Source organism: Equus caballus, chromosome 28, assembly GCF_041296265.1.
Source record: "Equus caballus isolate H_3958 breed thoroughbred chromosome 28, TB-T2T, whole genome shotgun sequence".
NCBI classification, from domain to species: Eukaryota; Metazoa; Chordata; class Mammalia; order Perissodactyla; family Equidae; genus Equus; species Equus caballus.
In genome coordinates this window covers 46,625,646-46,646,224 of record NC_091711.1, presented here as the reverse complement: position 1 = coordinate 46,646,224, position 20,579 = coordinate 46,625,646, and the positions used below count along the sequence as shown (strand labels likewise).

Sequence of the window (20,579 nt, the reverse complement as noted above, 5' to 3'; positions counted from 1 at the left end):
AACGAGATAATCCACATACAGCACCGAGCACAATGCTTCGCACAGCAGCCAACGAAGGACCTATTATTCCCATTCTAACTTGTAAAAACATGAACCCAACAGGAGCTCCTGAATGGTCTGGAGGTCACGTGATCCAACTTCCGGGGGCTCTGGTGAGACACAGGTCTCTCCTCACCTCCAAGCAGCACCCGCGTCCAGGAAGGGTTCTGGGCCCCACTGCTGCCTGCTTCCCCCGCTCCGGGCTGCCTGAGGTGTATGACCACCAGATGTGTCACAGGAACAGAAAGCTGTCAAACACTGGGATTTTGTTTACTTTCCATTTATTCACATTTCATGGATTTTTACACTTCCTCCATGGGATCATCCAAAAACCAATACAAAGTGAGATTACATTGTCTGACAATTCAAGTATTTTAGTTTTAGAAAACAATTTCCTATTTAAAATAGAAAGCAAACACTCTATCCATTTGATTGCTAAGAAGTTTCCGGCTCCGCCACAGCTGCGTGTGCAGCTAGTCCTCGGTGCGTGCGCGGGCCGAGGCCCCCAGCGCCTTGTGCTCAGAGCACAGGACTGCAAGGAGGGACCAGTTTCTACCTAAAATTCTCACTTCCAGAATGAGAACGGATACTCGGGTTTGGGAGTGAGCCATTTAGTCTGCAAAGTCTTCAAGTGCACTGGGCTTGCATTCTGACTGTTCTGAAATGTAAGAATAACTGACAAATGCTCAAAAACAAACTTGTTTACCTTTAAAACTAAACCCAAAAGGCTTTCTCCGTGAAAACTTGTTTTGAACTCTAATAGTAAGGTGAAGTATTAGTTTCTTCCTCTACCCCAGACCAGGTAGATACTTTTGGCATGCAGCATGTCAAAAATATGATTTAGAATTATAAAACAATAATCCTTTTCAAGAAAATCAGTCCACAAACAGTCAGACTTGTCCTTCCATGGAAAACACAATCTGAACTTTAAAAACTGGGCACGCATTTTTCAGTCTGTAGCACTAATGATGGAGACAGCATAACACTCCATTTTTTGCTTACTGGGAATGCTCAAAAGAGTAAGATGGACACACATGAGTTAAAAAAAAAAAAGGCCACTGGGATACTCAGTATTTGTCAAGATGCAACACAATCAGATTTAGAATTAGAGATATACACAGCTCACTTTAGGCCACGTATCTGATACACCTCATAGATCCTCAAACTAAAGATGAAAATTTCAGTCACATTAAACATTTTAAAGCCTAATTTCTAATACTTCGTTAAAAATAACTCTAACTAAACTCTTGGCACAGAATTTAGCAGTTAATACAGTGGGGAAGAAAAGGTAAGCCCTCTGGAGGCCGAGGGGGCCTGTTCCCCGAAGTCACACACAAGAATCTAGATTTTACGGTAAAATCTACATATACTTAGGCTCTTTTATCCTAATACACAATTAAAGCAGAGACCAACAAGTTCCTAAAGCATAAGAATGATTCTGAGGAAATGACACATTCTGAGTTAGGATACACACATCAGTCTCCCCGTAATTTTCACTTCAACAGCGCCAGTCTTAGCAGCAAGAATTTGCTGGGAATGTTAGAAAAAAGAAAGCCAGGCATATGCACTAACTTAAAGAGAGAGAAACTGTTTTTACAGGTGGGTAAAAGGTAATCTAATCCTGACCTCTCCACGCCAATGCGAACATCCCACCACACAGGCCGGGGCTGACAAAGTAAGCCGCCAGGAAGACTGAAGGTCCCTGTTCTGGCTGGGACCATGGGAGCCTGTGTGACTGAGCCGTAACAGTGAAAGCTGTTCCCCTCCTTTCCTCAGCCTTGCACCAGCCGGATACACCTAAAGCGAACAGGGCAGGGCCAGGATTACTGTAACACCATCAACCACTTGCTCACTCTAAGTCATGTGTCACACACTCACCAATAGTCTCAATTCTAAAAAGTAAATGCAACAATGATTGCCACTTCCTCCCCAGGTCTCAGAGCGCAGCTGGGTCTGCCCACATTCTGTATGAACGCAAGCACTCCTCTCCACGTGCATTTATCCAAAGTCACACACTGGGCCCAGTTCTCCCAGTGGAATCAGAAAACTGGGATCAGTGGTACAAGAACCTCTGGACAAACACCGGCCCCACTGCCTTCTCTCAAGTATTTCAGAGTCAACATATTTAATCACAAAAGCTTCCCCGCCCCCTTCACATCTAAAAGTTGTAGCTTCGTTTTTTTTAAAAAAAGCAACCGCACTATCTGCAATGACTTTGACCACTCTTTTCTAAGTCAGAAGACATTATGCACTGCAGGTCAGAATATACAAGTATGAGCCCTCAGGCACGGCCCCTGAGCCTTCAAACAAGAGCGCCTGGCACCAGCACTGAGAGAGTCATGAGGAATGAAAGTGGACGTCTAAACGTTACAATCTGCATCTAACTCAGGTACCCAGAGTCTTCAAAGAATGCGGTGCTGGCCGCCTGCCAGCTATGAAGTGACGTGGAGACTTCCGTGCACGACCACGGCTCCCTTCCAAACGGGCACACTGAGTGTCTCACTCTTAAAAAAGCAAATGGAAATCTCAGCTCTGGACCGTGGAATGCACTGCCGTCCACAGTCCACGGGAACATTCCGCTTTCTCTTCCATCCCCTCCTTGCGTGCTCCTGGCCGACTCGCAGCACTCGGCGCGGTAAAGCCCCTCCGCCTGCCCTCTCGTCGTCGGCAGTTCTGAGATCCATGGGGGCCGCCGCGGGAACGAACTGAGTGCATTCTCTCCCTGCTGCAGCTCCACGGTGACCTAACTTTAGTTTTTGTAAGGGTTTACTGTCCATGGTCGACAGCTACCAAATTTGTGCTTTTAAACCTCATTCCTGCCAATCCCCCTCTGCCCCGTGTGTCTCTAGGGGCACAGAGAAGTGACAGCACCTCATGAGTAAAACTACAAACCAAATCCACAAAACCAAGCTACAAGCTCCTTGTTTGCTCTTCAAATGAAAAAGCTGTTCCTGAACCCCAGTGAAGCAGCCACAGGGTTCGAGGCCACCCTCACCAGTCAAGAGCTAACGACTCCCATGCTGGAGGCAAACACGGAGTACTCACATTTCTGCTTTAAAATAACACTTAATAAAATAAAGCAAAGAAACATCATCCCGGCGAGAGCGAGAGCGCGGCCGCACGGTTCACAGGGAAGCAGAGCGTGGCTCTCGCAGCCAGCCGGCCCGGCACACCCCAAATGCACGGACTGGAGGAGCCTGTGGGAAATCGAATTGATACCCTGATCGCAGTCCATTAAGAAATCACTTGTGGTTGGTTTAACAAATGAACATTAAAAATCTTCCAAAAAATTTCTTTCAAATGTATTTTACACATTAGACAGTTCTTGAGAAGGGAGAATACAGTTTCTTGACACTTAACATTAAAGGTTTTATTGGCCATATTAATCTTCCTCACAAAAGTTTTAAGTTATCTATAAGTTCTTAGAATGTCAAAGAAAGAAGAAAAACTGACTAAGTTTAAGGGGCAGTGGGGGAAGCAGCAACTTGGCGACAGTTCCTCAGCTGAAGTGTGTTCAGACGTCCTTTTTCTCCAGTAAAATGTTGTGCAACTCATCTGCATCCTCGCTCGTTTTCACCCGAATTAACATGGTAACTGGGATGGTGGCGTTCTTCTCATCGACGGGAGGATTTGGAACACAGACAATAAGTACGTTGTTTTTCCCTGTTCGGGCACATGGCATATTGGGTGGGACCAGAACATTCAGCAATATGTTGCCTGCATTTAAACAAAGGACAAAATACAGCAAAGTCATGCAAACTAGAGCTCTATTAAACTACAGCTTTAATATGCCAAATACTAAAGATCGAAGCAACTTAAAATTAACAGATCTAAAATTGGGATCCATCAGGAGTGTCATAAAAAAGGGCAGTGGTTCCCTGACACAGACACCAGCACGGTGTTCCCGAGAGAGGGCCGTGAGGCCTCCGGCAGGACCTGCACTCCGCCTTACTGCGGAGGGACTGCCTTGTGCCCTCCCGCCTGCCCGAGTCTACAGCCACACCAGCATCCCGAACAGGCAACAGCCTGTGCGTTCTTGCGCTAAAGGAGGACACGCTCGTATGACCTGGAGTCTTCACTGTGTCATTTGAACAAAGAATGGTCAGCAAAGAACCATCTGTTGGAGAGGCCAGCACAGCTCGCTGGGTAAGACAGACATCACAACTTAGGCCCCGAAGAAAGAAAAAAGCCTCACAGAAGTGTCTCTGTGACCTGGCCTGGTGTGGCCTACCACTACCAACCACTTCCTCTCAGACCTGGCCCCCAGGTCGGGCAGGCACTAAGCCCTCCTCCAGTGGACTGCGTCAGAGTAAAGCTGGCGGGTGGGGTGAGGGGCGGACAGCAATGTGTTAATGATTATTTGCTACATAAAATGCATTCCCTTAAATGGTTACTTCCCCTTCTGTGTTTATTAAACCATCCAATTTACCTATAGCTTCTCGGTCACATTTCTAACACAAAGGGAAATGAAAACCATGTTAGTTACTTCTTGGCTATAGCTTTTAACACACCCACATTTTCTTACACCCTATATCCCGGTACTCAACTAAATCCATAAATAATCAGTCAGTATAGGATGAATTTGACTTGAACCATCTCTATTCCATTCCAAAAACACATCAATATACTTGAAAATCTCAATGAGTAAAATCAGCAAGGCGAAAGGCTCTTATATACTATGTGATTACGGTTATTTTGTGCCACCTGAAAAAAGGTACCCACCTAAATTGGTGTCTGCCCGCACTAAAAGCTGTGTCTTCTGATTCGCTGTAGGTTTTAAATGCAGAGTACCTACGCCCTTCTCTTTAAATTCATTGTCTTTCTTGTAAAATAGTTTACACCTATGAAAAAAAAAAACAATAGGTAGGATCAGACACTCCAGGACAAATCAGGGCACACACAGTTTTCTAACAACCACTGTTCACACTTGTGTGGAAAAATCTGAACTAAACGAGAGCAGCGGGAGCTTCAGGACAATAATCTTTTATTGATCCAGATTGGATCTGGCCACAACCAGAGTAAGATAATCTGGTTAGATATTCTAAAACCCCTCCCTATGGTTTCAAGTTTTTATTATAAACTCCCTATCGTTATAAACGTTTTCCAACACTACTTTCTGAAACTGTCTCTTAGACCTGTCCGAGTCACAGCCGAGCACCCCGTACCCTCTGCTGTGCTCCTCTGGCCCTGAGCACCAGAGGTGACCCTGTCCTTTAAGGGCAGGAACAAATACAGGACAAGCACTCTGTCCCCAACCCTCCCGCCCTTTCCCCCCTATTTCTTATTTTTGAATTCTCTTCAGGACTCCTTCCATTTGTGACCTCCTACGACACTGAGATAAATCTGGAAAACATTCTTAAGCAAGGCCTAACTAACAACGTCATCGGCGGTCTTCCCGGCCTCTGTGTCACACATCTCCTCAGGTTATTGATAAACAAATCAAAACCCCTGCCTACTCCTTTGATTTATTCTGATTAGGAAAAAACCTTAGGTCAGGGCCACTCCTTTATGTCATGTGCATAATTCAACTTTAAAATAAGCAAAATAAATTGTTGGCCTCTTTTAAAAGTTCTCAAAAATAAAATGACACTTGGGAATCTCACAGGACATGGTGATTTATGTCATGAAAACTGCTGACTCAGTCTGAAATTTTTCTATTAGAAAAACACATCCAGGAAAACGTCTAAGGCACAAATGTTTTTCTGTAAATATCTTTGTACTAAACACTACTAATTTCATTTCACTGAGAGAGTGGAGATAATTCAAATTTTCCCTTTAGTTTTCTTCTGAAAGCAGCAGCTCTCACTTAGGAACAAAAATAAAACAAAACAGCTCTCATCACTGGGGGGAAGAGAAAGTGTTTCTACATCCTTAACGGAAAGGGATGGTTACCAGGCAGAACTTTCTGGCTGTGAGAAAATCCACGAAGGCCAACCAGGTCTCCAGGAAGGGATCAGAGATGCCTCCTGATTAGGAGCGGAAGTAAAACCAAACCTGAGGTCAGTGCCCAGGTGGCTTTCTTTGTGGGGAAAGGAGGGGAAGAGAAGAAAGGAGACAAAGAAAGGGAGAGAAGTATGAGATGAGATGGGGGTGGGAAGATCAGAGAAAAGCCTGACTCTAAAGCACTTTAAAAGCACAAGAGCTATATTAACAGAATAGAGTGGGATATGCCCAGTAGGAAACCTCTAGAATCCATTTGTTTTTAAATAAACAGGCCAAGAATTCTTGTTCCAGTTCAAAGAGCAGGAAAGGCCTGAGCCCAGGCGGGATGCTCAGTAAATTCAGCAGGGACAACGTCACCCCCACACTCTCAGCCAGGACCTCCTTCCACATCTCTGAAAACACGGTCACCAAGTGGGTTCCTGACTCTTACTTACTTTTTGGAGTAAAAAGCATCTTCTTCTTTTACTTCAGTAACTACTACTTTGGGCGGCTCATCATTCTCTTCTTCATCACCACCTTTTATAAAAACAACACTAACTCAATAAAATTCAAATCAAGAGCACGAAAATATGATAAAAGAAGTTTGTTATCTACCCTCCACCCCACCTCAGCCTAAAAATCCCATGTGAGCTGACAGAGAAACTGAAAGCACACATCAAACTTTATGGAGTGGGGAGGTGCTCCCTGGATTTTAATTAATTTAATTTTAATTTAATTTAATTTTTGTGAAAAACAATCATTTTTAATGGGAACATACTTCTTTTCTAAACTAAATGGTAATTTGCAGAAAGCTTTGGAATGGAAAAATGTCCATGCTTACGATTCAGTGTACAGCCAACTTTTAGAGAAAAATAATCAGTCACTACTCATAAATACTCAGATTACCCAGTGGAAAATCAACATCTCCGATAGGCTTCTCACTTCATCCCCAAATGTTCCTGTGACCGTGTCCACACCATGCCAAGGACTAATCAATATGAGCAATGACCAAAGATGAGGAAAGTCAATAAAATTTTTTACAGGGAAAGTTGTCAGAGAAATCACTCCAAAGCCAAGTCTAAGTAACTCAAGCTCCGTCTGAATGGCCCCTTGACGCTCTGGTCCCACGGTGCCTCCCTGACCAGGTGGGACACAGCTGCCACTTACGCCAGCTCCAACCACAGGGAGACCTAAGACACTTCGGACACGGCTGCGTGAAACTCACGACATTAAAAAGCAACTCTAAGAAAAATAATTCTGATGCTCAAGCAATTCAAAACCCAAGATTTACATTTCCAGAAGGGACTCCTCCGTCAGCCTCTGCAGGGCAGCCCCGAGGCTGGTACTACCTGAACAAGCTCTTTCTGCTGTATAAAACACGATGATCCTACGCTAAGGAATAACCGCTTAATGTTGACGGGCAGCCTGCTGAGTGGAGACAATTCAAGTTCAACTTCCCGGGGACAAGCTGTGGCTTCCCTGTCCCTGTGACTGCCCTAAGACCAGGACACACTCCACACTCCATCCGTCTTACTTAGGGCAGAGAAGAAATAAAAGAGGAGCTCTTTAGTCTATGCTTTGCCCTGGAGGGCCCCTGCCTGAGGACACACTTGAAGCTAGGGCAGGACAGAAAAGGAATGGAGGCTTAACTCCCTGTAAGAAACATACTCTTCAGTGGCAAATTGGGAACTGTAGTTTTCATTCTCAAGGATTAATGTGATAGCTCCTGAGAGATGTATTTTTTTTTCCCAAGGAAGATTCGCCCTGAGCTAATGTGTGCCAATCTTCCTCTTTTTTTGGGTGTTAGGAAGATCTGCCATTGCCAATCCTCCTCTTTTTCTACTTGAGGAAGAGTGGCCCTGAGCTAACACCTGTGCCGATCTTCCTCTACTTGGCATGTGGGATGCCTCCACAGCGTGGCTGATGAGTGGAGGAGGTCTGCACCCAGGATCCGAACCTGTGAATCCCAGGCTGCCAAAGTGGAGCGTGTGAACTTTACCCACTCGGCCACGAGGCTAGTCCCCCAGTCTTCCTCCATTTTGTAAATGGGTCTCTGCCACAGCATGGCTGACGAGTGGTGTGCGTCCATGCGCAGGATCCAAACCCATGAACCCAGGCCGCCAGAGGAAAGTGTGAACTTAACCACTACCCTATGGGGCCAGCCCTGAGAGATGTACTTTTAACTGCTCACAAGCATCTTCACAGCCATTATTTGTTCACAACCACCATGTGATGGACAGGGATTATGACAGTACCCTTCTTTTCAGAGAGCTAAGAACCACCGAAGGCCTGGAGGGACTGGGACTAAGGCCTGGCTCGGGGCACTGACCCCACACACACCAGAGACTTCAGGAAAGGTGGCTGCAATCCAGACGTGTCTTGAGAAAGCACCGTCCATTTGGTCCCCATGGCTATGAAAAGTCTGCCTTTTTTATTTATAGGAGAATACTGTTTTGCCATGCGACTTTATGATCAAATCTCCTAAATACAAACAGTTCAGTGGATATTCATGAACTTTTTCAATAAAACACAGCTTTCAAAAAATGTTAATTCACTTTTTTTAACATGCAAAGCCATGTGTTTGACAGTCCTCAAAGTCACTATGCCAGATGTTTTTATAGTCTCAATCTTTATAATCGCCTACAAAACAGGTCTTACTCCACTTTACGAATAAAGAAACAGAGACTCCAAGAAGCTAATCAACTCTGTCCAGGATCACACATCGAGAAAATGGAGAAACGGTGATCCAAATCCACCTCAGTCACAAGCCTGGGCTTTCCCACTAAGCATGACTTACACAAATCTAAAACAGACTCACAAGGAGAAGCTTTGTGGTTTACCTTTGCATTCATTACTACCACCTTCTGCCGGGCTCTCCAGTGTTTTAGCGGAAAATGGCGAAGGAACTGGTTTATTCTGGGTACTATCTTTGCCAAATAAACTGGAGTTTCCAGAAGAAAATGAAAATCCAGTCAAGGGGCCAGAGTTTAATGAGCCCAAAATAGAACTATCAACTTTCTTGCCGAAATTAAATGAGGCACTTGTTGCTCCTAGTGATGGGTCCGTTTTCTTTTCAGACACAGCCTCCAGCTTCTTTGCAGATGTATCCTCTGTTTTGTTGCCATGAAACAGAAATGGTGACTCTTGCTGTAATTTTGTTGAACCAAAGAGGGAAGGAGACTGTGTTTCAACTGACATTTTGTTAGCTTCACTTTCAGAATTACTGCTGCCACTGTTCCCATGTTGCTGCTCAATACTGGCTAAGTATTTCTCATAGTCTTTAAAGATGGGTGTCAGATCGCAGAGCGGGTTTGTGTTCACGTGCTTCACTATCCAATCCCGAACAGAGCAGTTTAAGGCAGCCAGCTGCTTGTGATAGGCATTCCCGACAGGGGCTGCACTCGAGGTAAGGCCAGAGGAGGAAGGCTGCTGGCTGTCGCCGTTAGTTTTGGGATTCGAAATCTTTTTATCAACCAAGGAGGTAGGGCCATTTGCGGCAATAGATCCTATAGGAAATTACAGTTGTAAGAATTTATTTAGAAATTGATTGGATTAAATCATCTAGATTTCTATGCCACTCTGTCTTCATATTTTCTGCTTCTATTGTATCCCATTTTTTTGACAGTTCAAGAAGTATGAGCACATCTAATATGCAGGAACTGGTTATCACAAAAATCAAATCAAACCTTAAATAGGAACAGCATCTATTATACGCTTGTGTTAAACCTCTACAATTCTAAAATATTTTTCTTCAAAAGGATGCCCATTTCACACAGAACTGTCAAAATATTCTATCATATAAGGATGAACATATATTAATGTAGTTAAAAGTTTAACAGGAAGTGCTTATCTTAATCAGACTAACCATTCTAATTAACCAGTCTAATTAAAATGAAACAGTATATACCTTTAGAATAACTAGCTAAATACAATCCTACCAGTCAGGATTATTTCCAAGAACTGAAGATTTTAACCCATGATCCCATTCTCTGTTGCTAATCCCCAAAGTTCTTTTTTTTCCGAGGAAGATTAGCCCTGAGCTAACATCTGCTGCCAATCCTCCTCGTTTTGCTGAGGAAGACTGGCCCTGAGCTAGCATGCGTGCCCATCTTCCTCTACTTTATATGTGGGATGCCTACCACAGCATGGCTTGCCAAGCAGTGCCATGTCCGCACCCGGGATCCGAACCGGCGAACCCCAGGCTGCCAAAGCAGAGCACGTGAACTCAACCACTACACCACTGGGCAAGCCCCCAAGAGTTCTTAACTAACTGCCTCAAAACAGGATCAGGTAATCAACACATCCTGGGCAAGATAAAGCTAGACTGGGAGGACCACTAAGCTCCCAGCAGCCGTGCGGCACACAGGAAGTCCTTGGTACATGCTCACTGAATGTGGGGATGCGGAGGAAGGCCTTTACAGAGGGGCGGCTACGAGCTTCCTCCTCCCCTTTGACCCTTAAGTCAATTCTGAGGGTCACTCACATTTCATAGCTGAAGATTTGGATGTTCAGAGGTCAAGGAACTTTACCAAAGTCATAGAGCTGGTAACTGGCAGAGCTGAGAAGAGAATCTAGGTCTATTTTGGCTCAAAAGCCTCTGCTCTGCCCACTTACTCTGTAAACAGCCAACATCTCCCTCATTTCCATCCTTTTCATTATTATCCTGTTTTGCTCACATAGTTTCAGGGCCCAGGGTAAGCACAAGAAAAACATCTCTGGACAGTTAGCTTTCATAGATTTTACTTACAGGTGTGCCTAGGGGAGGGAACGTACTTACCAAAGGCTGCCTTGGTCTCGGCTGCTGCCCTTGCACTGGAGAAGGGAGGGGCACCAGTTACGCTGTTTCCATTGGACAGTCCTTCCAAAGGCTTCCCTCCAGCACCACTACCAAATCCAGAAAACCCGCCTCCTCCAGAAGGTACAAACAAACCTTTAAAACCTTTGAAGGCCCCTCCACTATCAGACTGAAATATAAAGAAAGAGCAGACATTAGCTAACTCTGCTTTTTATCGCCAAATAAGCGAGTGAGTGACAATTATTATCTTGGCTAAATAGCACCTAGGATCCTTAGGCAACCAGCATTAATGGAACCTGTCAGCACAAGCAGAAATAGGAACGAGATAGACTTTATTCCTAATGACGGCTTTGCAATTCAGAGCTGCCTTCCTGAAATAGCCAGGAAGGACAGTCATAATTTACAGTGCAGTGGATTTTAAAAAACATTTAACATATAAAGATAAAAAAGACTAATGCAAGAAATTCACATACCCACTACCCAGCCTCAGAATAATAACTAAAAACACATTCTCAACACAACTAAACCCCAAGTGAAAGAGTTTTCATATACCACTCAGTTAAAGATCATTTGCCTAAGGAAGTTGTAGAAACATCAAGTTAGGTTAACTAAAAGTATTTTACCCGTTTAACTATAACTTCCTAAGAACTTCTGTAGCTTTCAGCCTACAGAAACCCCCGAAGTTGAATGCGTCTCAAATCTAGATTTCTGTTAGTTGAGAGATCCAGAGGCGACGCTTTAGTCTCAGTTTCCTTGCTGCTTTCTCTAGCAAGGTTTTTCTAGTAGGCCTTGCCCACTGCTGCTAGCTTTCCCACATCCCTAACCCAGGATACTCTGAAAACGTCTGGCGTTCCTCATGAAATTCTAAAGCTGCCCTCCGCCTCTGGGAACTTTTGGAGAAAGGTTCCTTGGTTTACAGTGCTTTGCTCGAGTCCCTACAACTTCTCTAAGGTCTTTTTTTCATTCAAAGTCATGGTTACACCACAGGGAGGTGACCTGCTTCTCAGACCAAGACCCAAGGAGGCTCCAGGAAACAGTCCCAAAAATCCATCACGGCAGGACACACGCTTCAGCACATCCGAGAGAGCGCATGACCTTAAGCTCCCCCATAAAGGAGTTATAATCACGGTCTCGCAAAAAACTTACTCAAACCGAAACTCTTCATTTTCTAAATGGGCCAGCTAGCCTAGTACTATTACAGTTTTCAAATAACACGGAAGTGTCAATCATGTCTACAGAATTTCAGATGGTTACTGACTACTGATATGCTTATGGTAATAAAATTAGGGAAAGAATGCAAAATGTTAACTTGTATCAATTTTAATGCATATAATAAATATAGCTTAGGTTCTGATGCTCCAAATTTGATTTTTGATGATTCAAAATCCAAAATACAACAAACTGACAGCTATCATTTTATAACAAGATTCACGGACAAACTACAAGGCTGCAAGTGGCTCTTCAGAGCCTTTTATTTTGCACTAGATTTAAAAGCCACATGGTATTTGGGGCTGGCCCCGTGGCCGAGTGGTTAAGTTTGCGCGCTCTGCTGCAGGCGGCCCAGTGTTTCGTTGGTTCGAATCCTGGGCACGGACATGGCACTGCTCATCAGAGCACGCTGAGGCAGCGTCCCACATGCCACAACTAGAAGGACCCACAACGAAGAATACACAACTATGTACCGGGGGGCTTTGGGGAGAAAAAGGAAAAAGTAAAATCTTTAAAAAAAAAAAAAAAAAAGCCACATGGTATTTACAGCTATTTTGGAAACTGCTGAGAGTAAACTGGCCCTAGAATCATCACAAAAAATCAAGAATCACTGGTTTAAAAAAAAGGGAATGAGGGACATTCAGAAAAATGAAAGTAAAAATTAAATGAAAAGATATCCACTTGAGATCCACGGGAACGACAACATCCCTGTGTCCTCCAATCTCCCTCACTTGTTTTATTTTTCTTCACGGCACTTATGGAGAAAAATAAATATTAAATACGTGTCTGTGTCTCTTCCATCATTAGGATGTAAGTTCCCTGAAGCAGGGAGAGTCTGGTCTGTTTTACCCACCTACGTATCTCCAGTGACTAGCAGATCTCTCAAATGAACAAACAAACCCACTACATGGGAAAAGCCACATTTCAGCATTTAAGTGGATGATACAACATTTAGTTTCTCTAATATACAGGTTCCAATGGAAACCTGATGCTAAAAGGTACAGCTAAAATTGTATGTGGGTTTCACTTACCCATATACAGCTCATATCCTTTCACAGCCTGAGGACTCCCAGCCTCTCTCTCTCCCCTTTGGCTAAGTTTGGATTGTCCACACTGTTTCCACTTCTTCACCTCCATTCATCCAACAGCTGGACCAGTCCTGAGACCGTCTGCTTTCGGCTTCTCCTTCTTCATCACGAGCTCCCACTCTCATGCCTCTTCTCCTCTGCCCCCATGGCTTCAACTTCCTTTACGTGAAAGCTCCCAGAGCAACACCGACCTCTCACTCCAATTCCTGTCCTGACTAGCCAACCAGTATACCCAGTGGTCTTCTAGGGAACTCCACCCCACAGGCCCTTAAAATACATTTCCAAAACGAAACCAATCATTTCCTCCCTGAATAAGTTGTCTCTTTCCCCCTATCTTCCCCATGAAAGAGCCATCAAATATCACTTGGCTTAACACCTACATCCAAATAGTCACCAGTCTTAAGAATGAAAAGAATATGGAATAAAAAAAACTGCTCAGAGCCACCGCAGAAGGTATAGTTGTGTAGGTTTACTCCAAAGCTGCCACCCAGGATGTTCCAACAGGCTTCTCCTGCCCGACAGCAGATGTCCAGGCCACCAAGACAGCATTCACGGATCTGGAATGTACTTGAGCACTGAGGCTTGTACTGGTGGCGCGTTGTTAATGTGGAGGGATTGCTGAATGCTGACCACATGATTCCAATTCACGAGTTACAACTCATCTTTTATCCCTCTGAACACAGGAATGAAACATTTCACTATACTGCGCCAGGAAGAACACCAACCTGTGAAATGCTTCCTTACACTGAAAGGATTCCCCTACCACACCTCATCCCGGGGGGTAGGTAGACTCTGAGAGCATCTTACGTTTCCCTTCTGCAGCCCTGCCCGACACCCCCTTCTCTCGCCTTTTGTATCACTCTACCTGTTTATCTCTTCACACTGTCACTCAACTCAAATTTGTCTCTATTTCTGCAACTGGATAGGCTCCCTTTAAGGTACAGATCTCATATTTATTATTTTTTTCTATCTCCCATGGTCTACACCAAGGATTTTCACAAGTGGACCAAGTGTTTTAAAAAGCATTTATTGATCTGATTGCTCCCAGAGGTGAAAATGCTCTGCAACTCAGAAATCAAATTAGTGTTTAGTATCAAAAGCTGTAAGAAAACACTCACTTCAAATCCAACATTTCTACGCTTTGCTTTCTTTATAGCTCTATTCTTCAACACTTCCTCACTGGCGACCGAGAATGTTCCCACCTGCAGAAGCGTACAAATTAAACAGCAGTAAGATGAGGCCAAAAAGGAGAGAAAACGCCGAACAAAAAGATGAGACCAGACACTTATCTAATATCTGCTGCTTTTAAAGTACTGTTAATACTGGTAACACAGATTATGGAGAGGGCTTGTTAAAGGAGTTTATGTTTATTATCTTGTGAATTCCAATGCTCGTTAGATGAATCAGAACTGTTCCAGAATCTATAAATTTAAGCTTTGAATCACCATCCTGAGAGAAGAGTGCATGCACCAAGTTTTGACAAGACTAAGACCATCAAAACTGATGCAAGACTATTCAGGACCAATTCTTCAAACCTTTGAAATATTCAAGGATATTAACAAAACATAGAATAAAACTTCAGTTTCCTTTAAGAAGCAAAACCTATTCTCCAAAAGTTGGAAGGTGCTTTAAAGGTCATGAATAGTTGGTAGTGGAGCCAGCTCTGAAACCGACGTCCAAATCTAATATCTTACCACTACAGTTTTAAAAAAACAAATTTTATATTTGTAACACATACATTATTTTTAAGAAGAGCCCTGACCATTTGCCCATCACGCAAAAGCCCCCTGAGGCACCTGGGACTCTCAGGTGGCCCTGATGGATGCTACCGCCTCCACGGGATGTGAAAGTGCCACGTCCACAATGGGGTCTGCTGGAGACCTTTGGCTTTATTTCCACCTTTCTTTTACCCTCCAGGGCTGGTATAAAATATTTTCTGTAAAAAGCTCTCATCCATCGTTATTTCAAATAATGTTAAACTTAGAGAGAGCTCTATACCCACAGAAAGGACCATTTGGCTACCCTTGCCCTAAGTTAAATGTAATATCCTTCCACACTCATTTTGTTAGAATCTATCCAAATGGAAGTTCCTTCACTCCTAGAATATTTTAATGTCAATCATTACATGGTAGTCTAAATCTTACTAGGCCCAGAACGTAACTGTGTGTAAGACCTGGTAAAAACTTAGCTTTTCAACTACCAAAGCACCACGTCAGTTAGCAATGTTAAAAGCCCTGTCAAAATATTAACATACTTGTGATGTTGGTTTCCCTAAACATATTAGTACAGAAATATTTTTAAAGGAAAATAGATTCAGAAAGAAGGAAGACAGCAGCATAGGAATAAGCTTGCAAACACTGTGGCATATTCTTTAATTTTGTTTGTACATAGCACTATTCTATTAACTTGAAAGCTGACTTGGCTACAGACTCCCTTAGTTACCTGCTGACGAGGCACTGGAAACGCAGCTGTGCTTTACTCTGCGAGAGAAGATCTAAAACATTTCCTCAGGGAACACCATTTTTACTTTGTTAGAAAAGAAACTAGGCCAATCTCAATTCTATTCCTATTAATGCAATTGTTGGGGGGGGGGGGGTGCCTCAGATCTATAAGCACATGAAATAAAGCAGGCCTCCAAGAAGCATCAGAGTACAGGAAGTGACCTCGATCCTGTGAAATCTAAAATTGTGGGTATGGCAGATGGAGATGGTGGTGTGCCAGTTTCAAGTCTGATCACTGGCACTGTGTTAAGTTCACGACTAGAGCATTCAACTCACCCTCATTCATGACTAGAACCATGGGTTAGAGAATGGACTGCAAGTAGATATCAAAGTCAGGAGGAAGGTGCTTCCACAAAGGAGGCTATTTAGAGAACAGATGCTAGTGCAAAAGCACACCCAAACGCAATTAATAAATTTCTATACTAAGTGCGTCACAGAAAAACATGCTATTTCCTGTTCAGGATGTTCTTTAAAAAGGCCTTTTATTTTTACCACAAAGTCTTCATGAGGAGCCCCAAAATGAATTTAAAATTTAGAAGCAGCAGGAAATCATTCTTAAGGAACTGCTTTTTACCTCTTCTGCTTCATCTTCTTGATCCCAATTCCTATCTGTCAATTCCTTCTCGGCAATTCTTTTGGCCATGTTTTTGAACCTAAGTTAAAAGTAAACAGGTCATAAGCAAAAAGCGTACTTTTCTAGACAAAGATATAACTTTTACAAAGAACTTTTACAATTCACTGTAGCATGAAATGAGACAAAAACATTCCTGACACCAGTGGGAACTGCTTTAAACAGAACTTTACAATGACGTTGTTGGCTCCCAGTCTTACACGTCCACTGAAGAATTAAGTGAGGCGGCAGCAGAGGTCTCCTAAGGAACGCTGGCAGTCTTTCCGAACAACACTAAACCAACTTCATTTGAAAAAAATTAAAAGGAAACCTTATTTTTAAATCTGAACTCTTTGGTACTGTATATATAATCAACAAGTGCTTAACTAACTTATTCTATGCAAATTACACTTACAGTCTTGCTACACATTTTTCATACTTAAAATTCTCCTTAAGATGATCCAGGTAACAAGTTCATCCTCAGGTAAGAATCTTAATATGCATGGAAACACCTTCACAACAGTACTCCTCTGTAGGCTACAGACAGGTGACAGAAATACATTTCCCAAAATTGAACATTTAATTACCTTAAATTGTTTACTAAACTTGGACATCAGTTAAAAATTCAATATGTGATTACTATGTAATATGTTAACATTCTGAGAATTTATAACCCTTGAAAAATAAGCCAGCGGCTCAACTCCTCAAAAACCATGGTACTACGGGGAAGAATAGCAGCTGGGGCACCAAGAGTACCATCTCTGCAGTGCGCATACGAGGATCTACCCAAAGAGTGCGCTTGTACTTGTCCCCGAAAATTTGCACTTTGTTTTCTGATCTTAACATATCCTTTGCTATAAAAAACAAAACCCAAAAACAATGAAGGAAGAGCTCCCCTGTGAGCGTCATGCTGCTTCCTCCCTAACTCACCAGGTAAATGGACCAAAAAAGCTCCCTCTCCTCCGTGGCTCATCTTGCCCAGGAAGTTATCGATCCGTTTGGGGCACTAGCCAAGGCTAGGGAACCTCACCTAGACTCCTTTTGATTGCCTTTCCCCTCTTGTTTGCCCTCAACAGCACAGCCCACCACACTAAGTTCCTAGAACTTCACGGTCACAAGATACAAACTTAGACATCACCTACTGCTCTTCAGTATCTACAAATAAAATTCAAACGCTGACATTCCAAAGTCCTCCAAAATGTGACCCCTCTAGAGCTAATTACATAGGGGCTTTTCAGCTTTTAATAATGTCTGACTTTTCCTTATTTTTCAAGTATGCGCTTTTTTTTCCTAATTATAGAATAAATGGTTTCAAAGTCTAAGATTCTAAAACATAAAGTATGAGAATTAACAAATATGCTTTTCAGCCATTACCTGTGAATCCCCTCTTTTACTGTCTCCCCTCCAAACACCTGGTCAAGTTTTGCTATTACTCTTTGTCACACAAACAAGGGACTGTTAAGACACGTGGTTCCTTACTGAATCTGAACCCTTCACAGGCCAGGGGCTGGCTTGGACTTCCTTCCTATTCAGTAGCTAACACCTCCACCAGAGGGCAGAAGAGGTGAGAAATTTAAATAGTCATTTTTGTTATTAACTATTAACTTAACAACTTAACAGTTATTAGGATTAACTGGCAAAAAGGGGTGGAACTGAAAGTGCAAAACAGTAAAAAGAGTAAAATTTTAACATCTAACTCATACCCACAACTGAAGAGATAACTGGCATAGTAAAATGACCCAAATTAACGGTGCTGATGCCATATCCCACAGGATTTCTGAACCAGCGACCTGACAGAGGGCAGGGATCTTTGTTCACTGACCCACCCCAAGCGCCCCAAACCTGCCCATCTCCTGGGAGGTGTTCTGGCAGATGCTGAATCAGCGATCTGGGCACCACATATTTGAGGAAGTACTACAAGACGCTGGCGTCCCAGTTTTGCCATTTTCCTGCTAGAGACCTTGGGCAAGTTATTTAATTTTTGTGACGCAGTTTCTTCATCCGTGGAATAGGCAGGCATTGTGAAAATTAAATGAGATAAACAAAAGACTTAGAACAGTGCCTGGAACAGAGGACATGGTTAATAAACATTACTAACAAACAAGTTTTGTTAGAAGCAAAGGCTATAAAATATTACTCTTCCTCCAAAACTTAAAAGTTGTAGTGTGGAAAAAAATTTTTGAATTATGAGCCAGGCTTTAAAATATATATTGCCAAATCCAAATTTTATTTCAAAGCATGACACTTCCGTCAATAAATTTTCTTATTACTCGAGAAACAAAAAATCCCTGTATTTAGTCTTATGTGCTAGCTATCATAATTGAGAACTTAAAAAAATTTTGAGCTTGTCGTTAAAAACACACCAAAACATGAAACGATTTCTAGGTATGAGGCATTGCGATAGGAAATTAAAACTTATGGTAACTGGAGAAAACTTTATTATTTGTGCCCGATATAGCAACGTGGTCGCTGCCCCCTGGTGCTGCCCCGCCCCTGGCTTTGAACTTCAGTAGACAACAGCTCACCCTAAGATGAAAACAGATTTGACCGCACTCGACGGTGCGGTGCCCGGAGGAAACAGAAAACGAGGGGGCGGACCCCGGAGACTGAGACCGGCAGAAACGGAATCTCTGAACCGCTTCTTACAGAACAGAGCAGAGGCGTGACCGACAGCCCGGGGCTGCAACCGCAAAGCGAAGCCAGGCCCGAGAGAGCGGGGAAGGGGCGCGAAGAGAGGGGCAGAGAGGGGCGAGAAGAGAGGGGAGAAGGGAGGGGAGTACCGAGAGGCACCGCTAGGAAGGAAGCCGAGGCGGCCACGCCGGGCCGGCCCTTGCGCGCTCCGGCCTCCCGCCTCCTCGGGGCCGCAGGGGCCCCGCAGCCGGGCGAGCCCTACCCAAGTCGGACACCGCAGCCCCACAGGTCGGCCCCGAGCTCCGCTTCACAAACAGCCCCCGACTGCGTCGCTGCTGTCATTCGGCCCCACCCTCCCGGCTTCCCCCAGCACCCCGCCCGGCGCCTCCTCCCCGAGCCGGGCCCCACACCCAGGCTCCCTCCCGGGGTCCCCTGCCCGGGCCGGGGCCCCACACCCCGGCTCCCTCCCGGGGTCCCCTGCCCGGGCCGGGGCCCCACACCCCGGCTCCCTCCCGGGGTCCCCTCCCTGGGCCAGGACCCCACACACAGGCTCCCTCCCAGGGTCCCTTTTCCCGGCCCCACAACCAGGCTCCCTCCCACGCTCTCTCTCCAGGCCCGGGTGCCCTACCCAGAACCGGGCACCTCCTTCCCAGGCCGGGGCCCCACATCGCGGCTCCCTCCCAGGGTCCCTTCCCCCGGCCGGGACCCCACATCCCGGCTCCCTCCCAGGATCCCCTCCCTGGGCCAGGACCCCACACACAGGCTCCCTCCCAGGGTCCCTTTTCCCGGCCCCACAACCAGGCTCCCTCCCACGATATCCCTCCAGGCCCAGGTGCCGTACCCATAACCGGGCACCTCGTTCCCAGGCCGGGGCCCCACACCGCGGCTCCCTCCCAGGGTTCCCACCCCAGGCCGGGCCCTCACACCCAGGGTCCCCACACCCAGGCCGGGCCCCACACCCACGCTGTCTCCCGGGGTCCCCTCCCGAGGCCCGGGCCCCTTCCCCGCTGCCCGCTGGCCTCTCACCTCCCGGGCGGCCCCCGCGGGGTCGTGGGCGCGGCGAAGCCCGGGTGCGCCGCAGCGAGCAGGTGCGAGGTCGCGGCCGCGGCGCTCGGGTCCGAAGCGGCGGCGGGTGGCCCGCCTGGTGGCTTCCGGTGCGCCGAGATTCTCCGAGGACTCGGCGGTCAGCAGGCCCAGAGTCTCCAACAGCATGTCCCCCGGGCGCCTCGGTTCTCTGTGCTCGGCAGCGACGGAGGGAGCCGTCCGCTCAGCCAGAGACCGCCAGGGGAACAGCGCCCAAAGCCCTCCAGGCCGCCATTTTGTAACTCGATTCTACCCCTCAAAACCGATTCGAAAAAAAAGGGAGGAAAGAAACGCCCGCGTCCAACTACTGCGCAAGCGCGCCCAGGCCTCGGGCCGCAGCACCTCCTTCTGCGGGCTGTGGGACGTCACGTGGCGCATGCGCCCAGCTGCTTGGCAACTGTCCCCGGGAGGAGCGCGCCTGGGCTACGCCTGCGCGAGCGCATGCGCACACTCACGCACGCGCCGGCTTCAGCCAGAGAGCTGGCGCCTGCGGCTCGAGTTTACGCGCGTTGGTCACGTGTCGGTCGCCGTCCACGTTTGAGGCGTTTGCGCCCAGGTCGGCGCGACTACAGTTTGAGAGGCGCTGGCAGGAGGCGCGTTGTTTGTGAGCGCTGCTCAGGCTCGGGGTGTCCGTGTGGGTGCTGGAGGGCTGCGAGGAGACGGTTGTGATCGGGGAGGGTGGGTGACGCTGGGATAGGGTG

General features: G+C 45.6%; 1 protein-coding gene across 5 annotated transcripts; it reads right to left on the bottom strand.

The window, feature by feature from the left end:
• Positions 1 to 303: 303 nt before the first annotated feature.
• Positions 304 to 20,488, bottom strand: NUP50 (nucleoporin 50). Of its 5 annotated transcripts, none has more exons than XM_023630997.2 (8): positions 19,822 to 20,488; positions 16,129 to 16,207; positions 14,172 to 14,255; positions 10,739 to 10,925; positions 8,802 to 9,467; positions 6,417 to 6,498; positions 4,762 to 4,880; positions 304 to 3,756 (listed from the first exon to the last, which is right to left on the bottom strand). In XM_023630997.2, exons 2-8 carry the CDS (start codon positions 16,195 to 16,197, stop codon positions 3,554 to 3,556), a joined length of 1,410 nt encoding a protein of 469 aa, XP_023486765.1. In that variant the 5' UTR covers positions 16,198 to 16,207; positions 19,822 to 20,488; the 3' UTR covers positions 304 to 3,553. The 5 variants fall into 5 exon arrangements, with proteins under 5 accessions (XP_023486765.1, XP_070109691.1, XP_070109690.1 ...); XM_070253590.1 differs by having other exon boundaries at positions 12,997 to 14,255; positions 19,822 to 20,140; XM_070253589.1 differs by lacking the exon at positions 19,822 to 20,488 and adding an exon at positions 18,690 to 19,121.
• Positions 20,489 to 20,579: the final 91 nt, after the last annotated feature.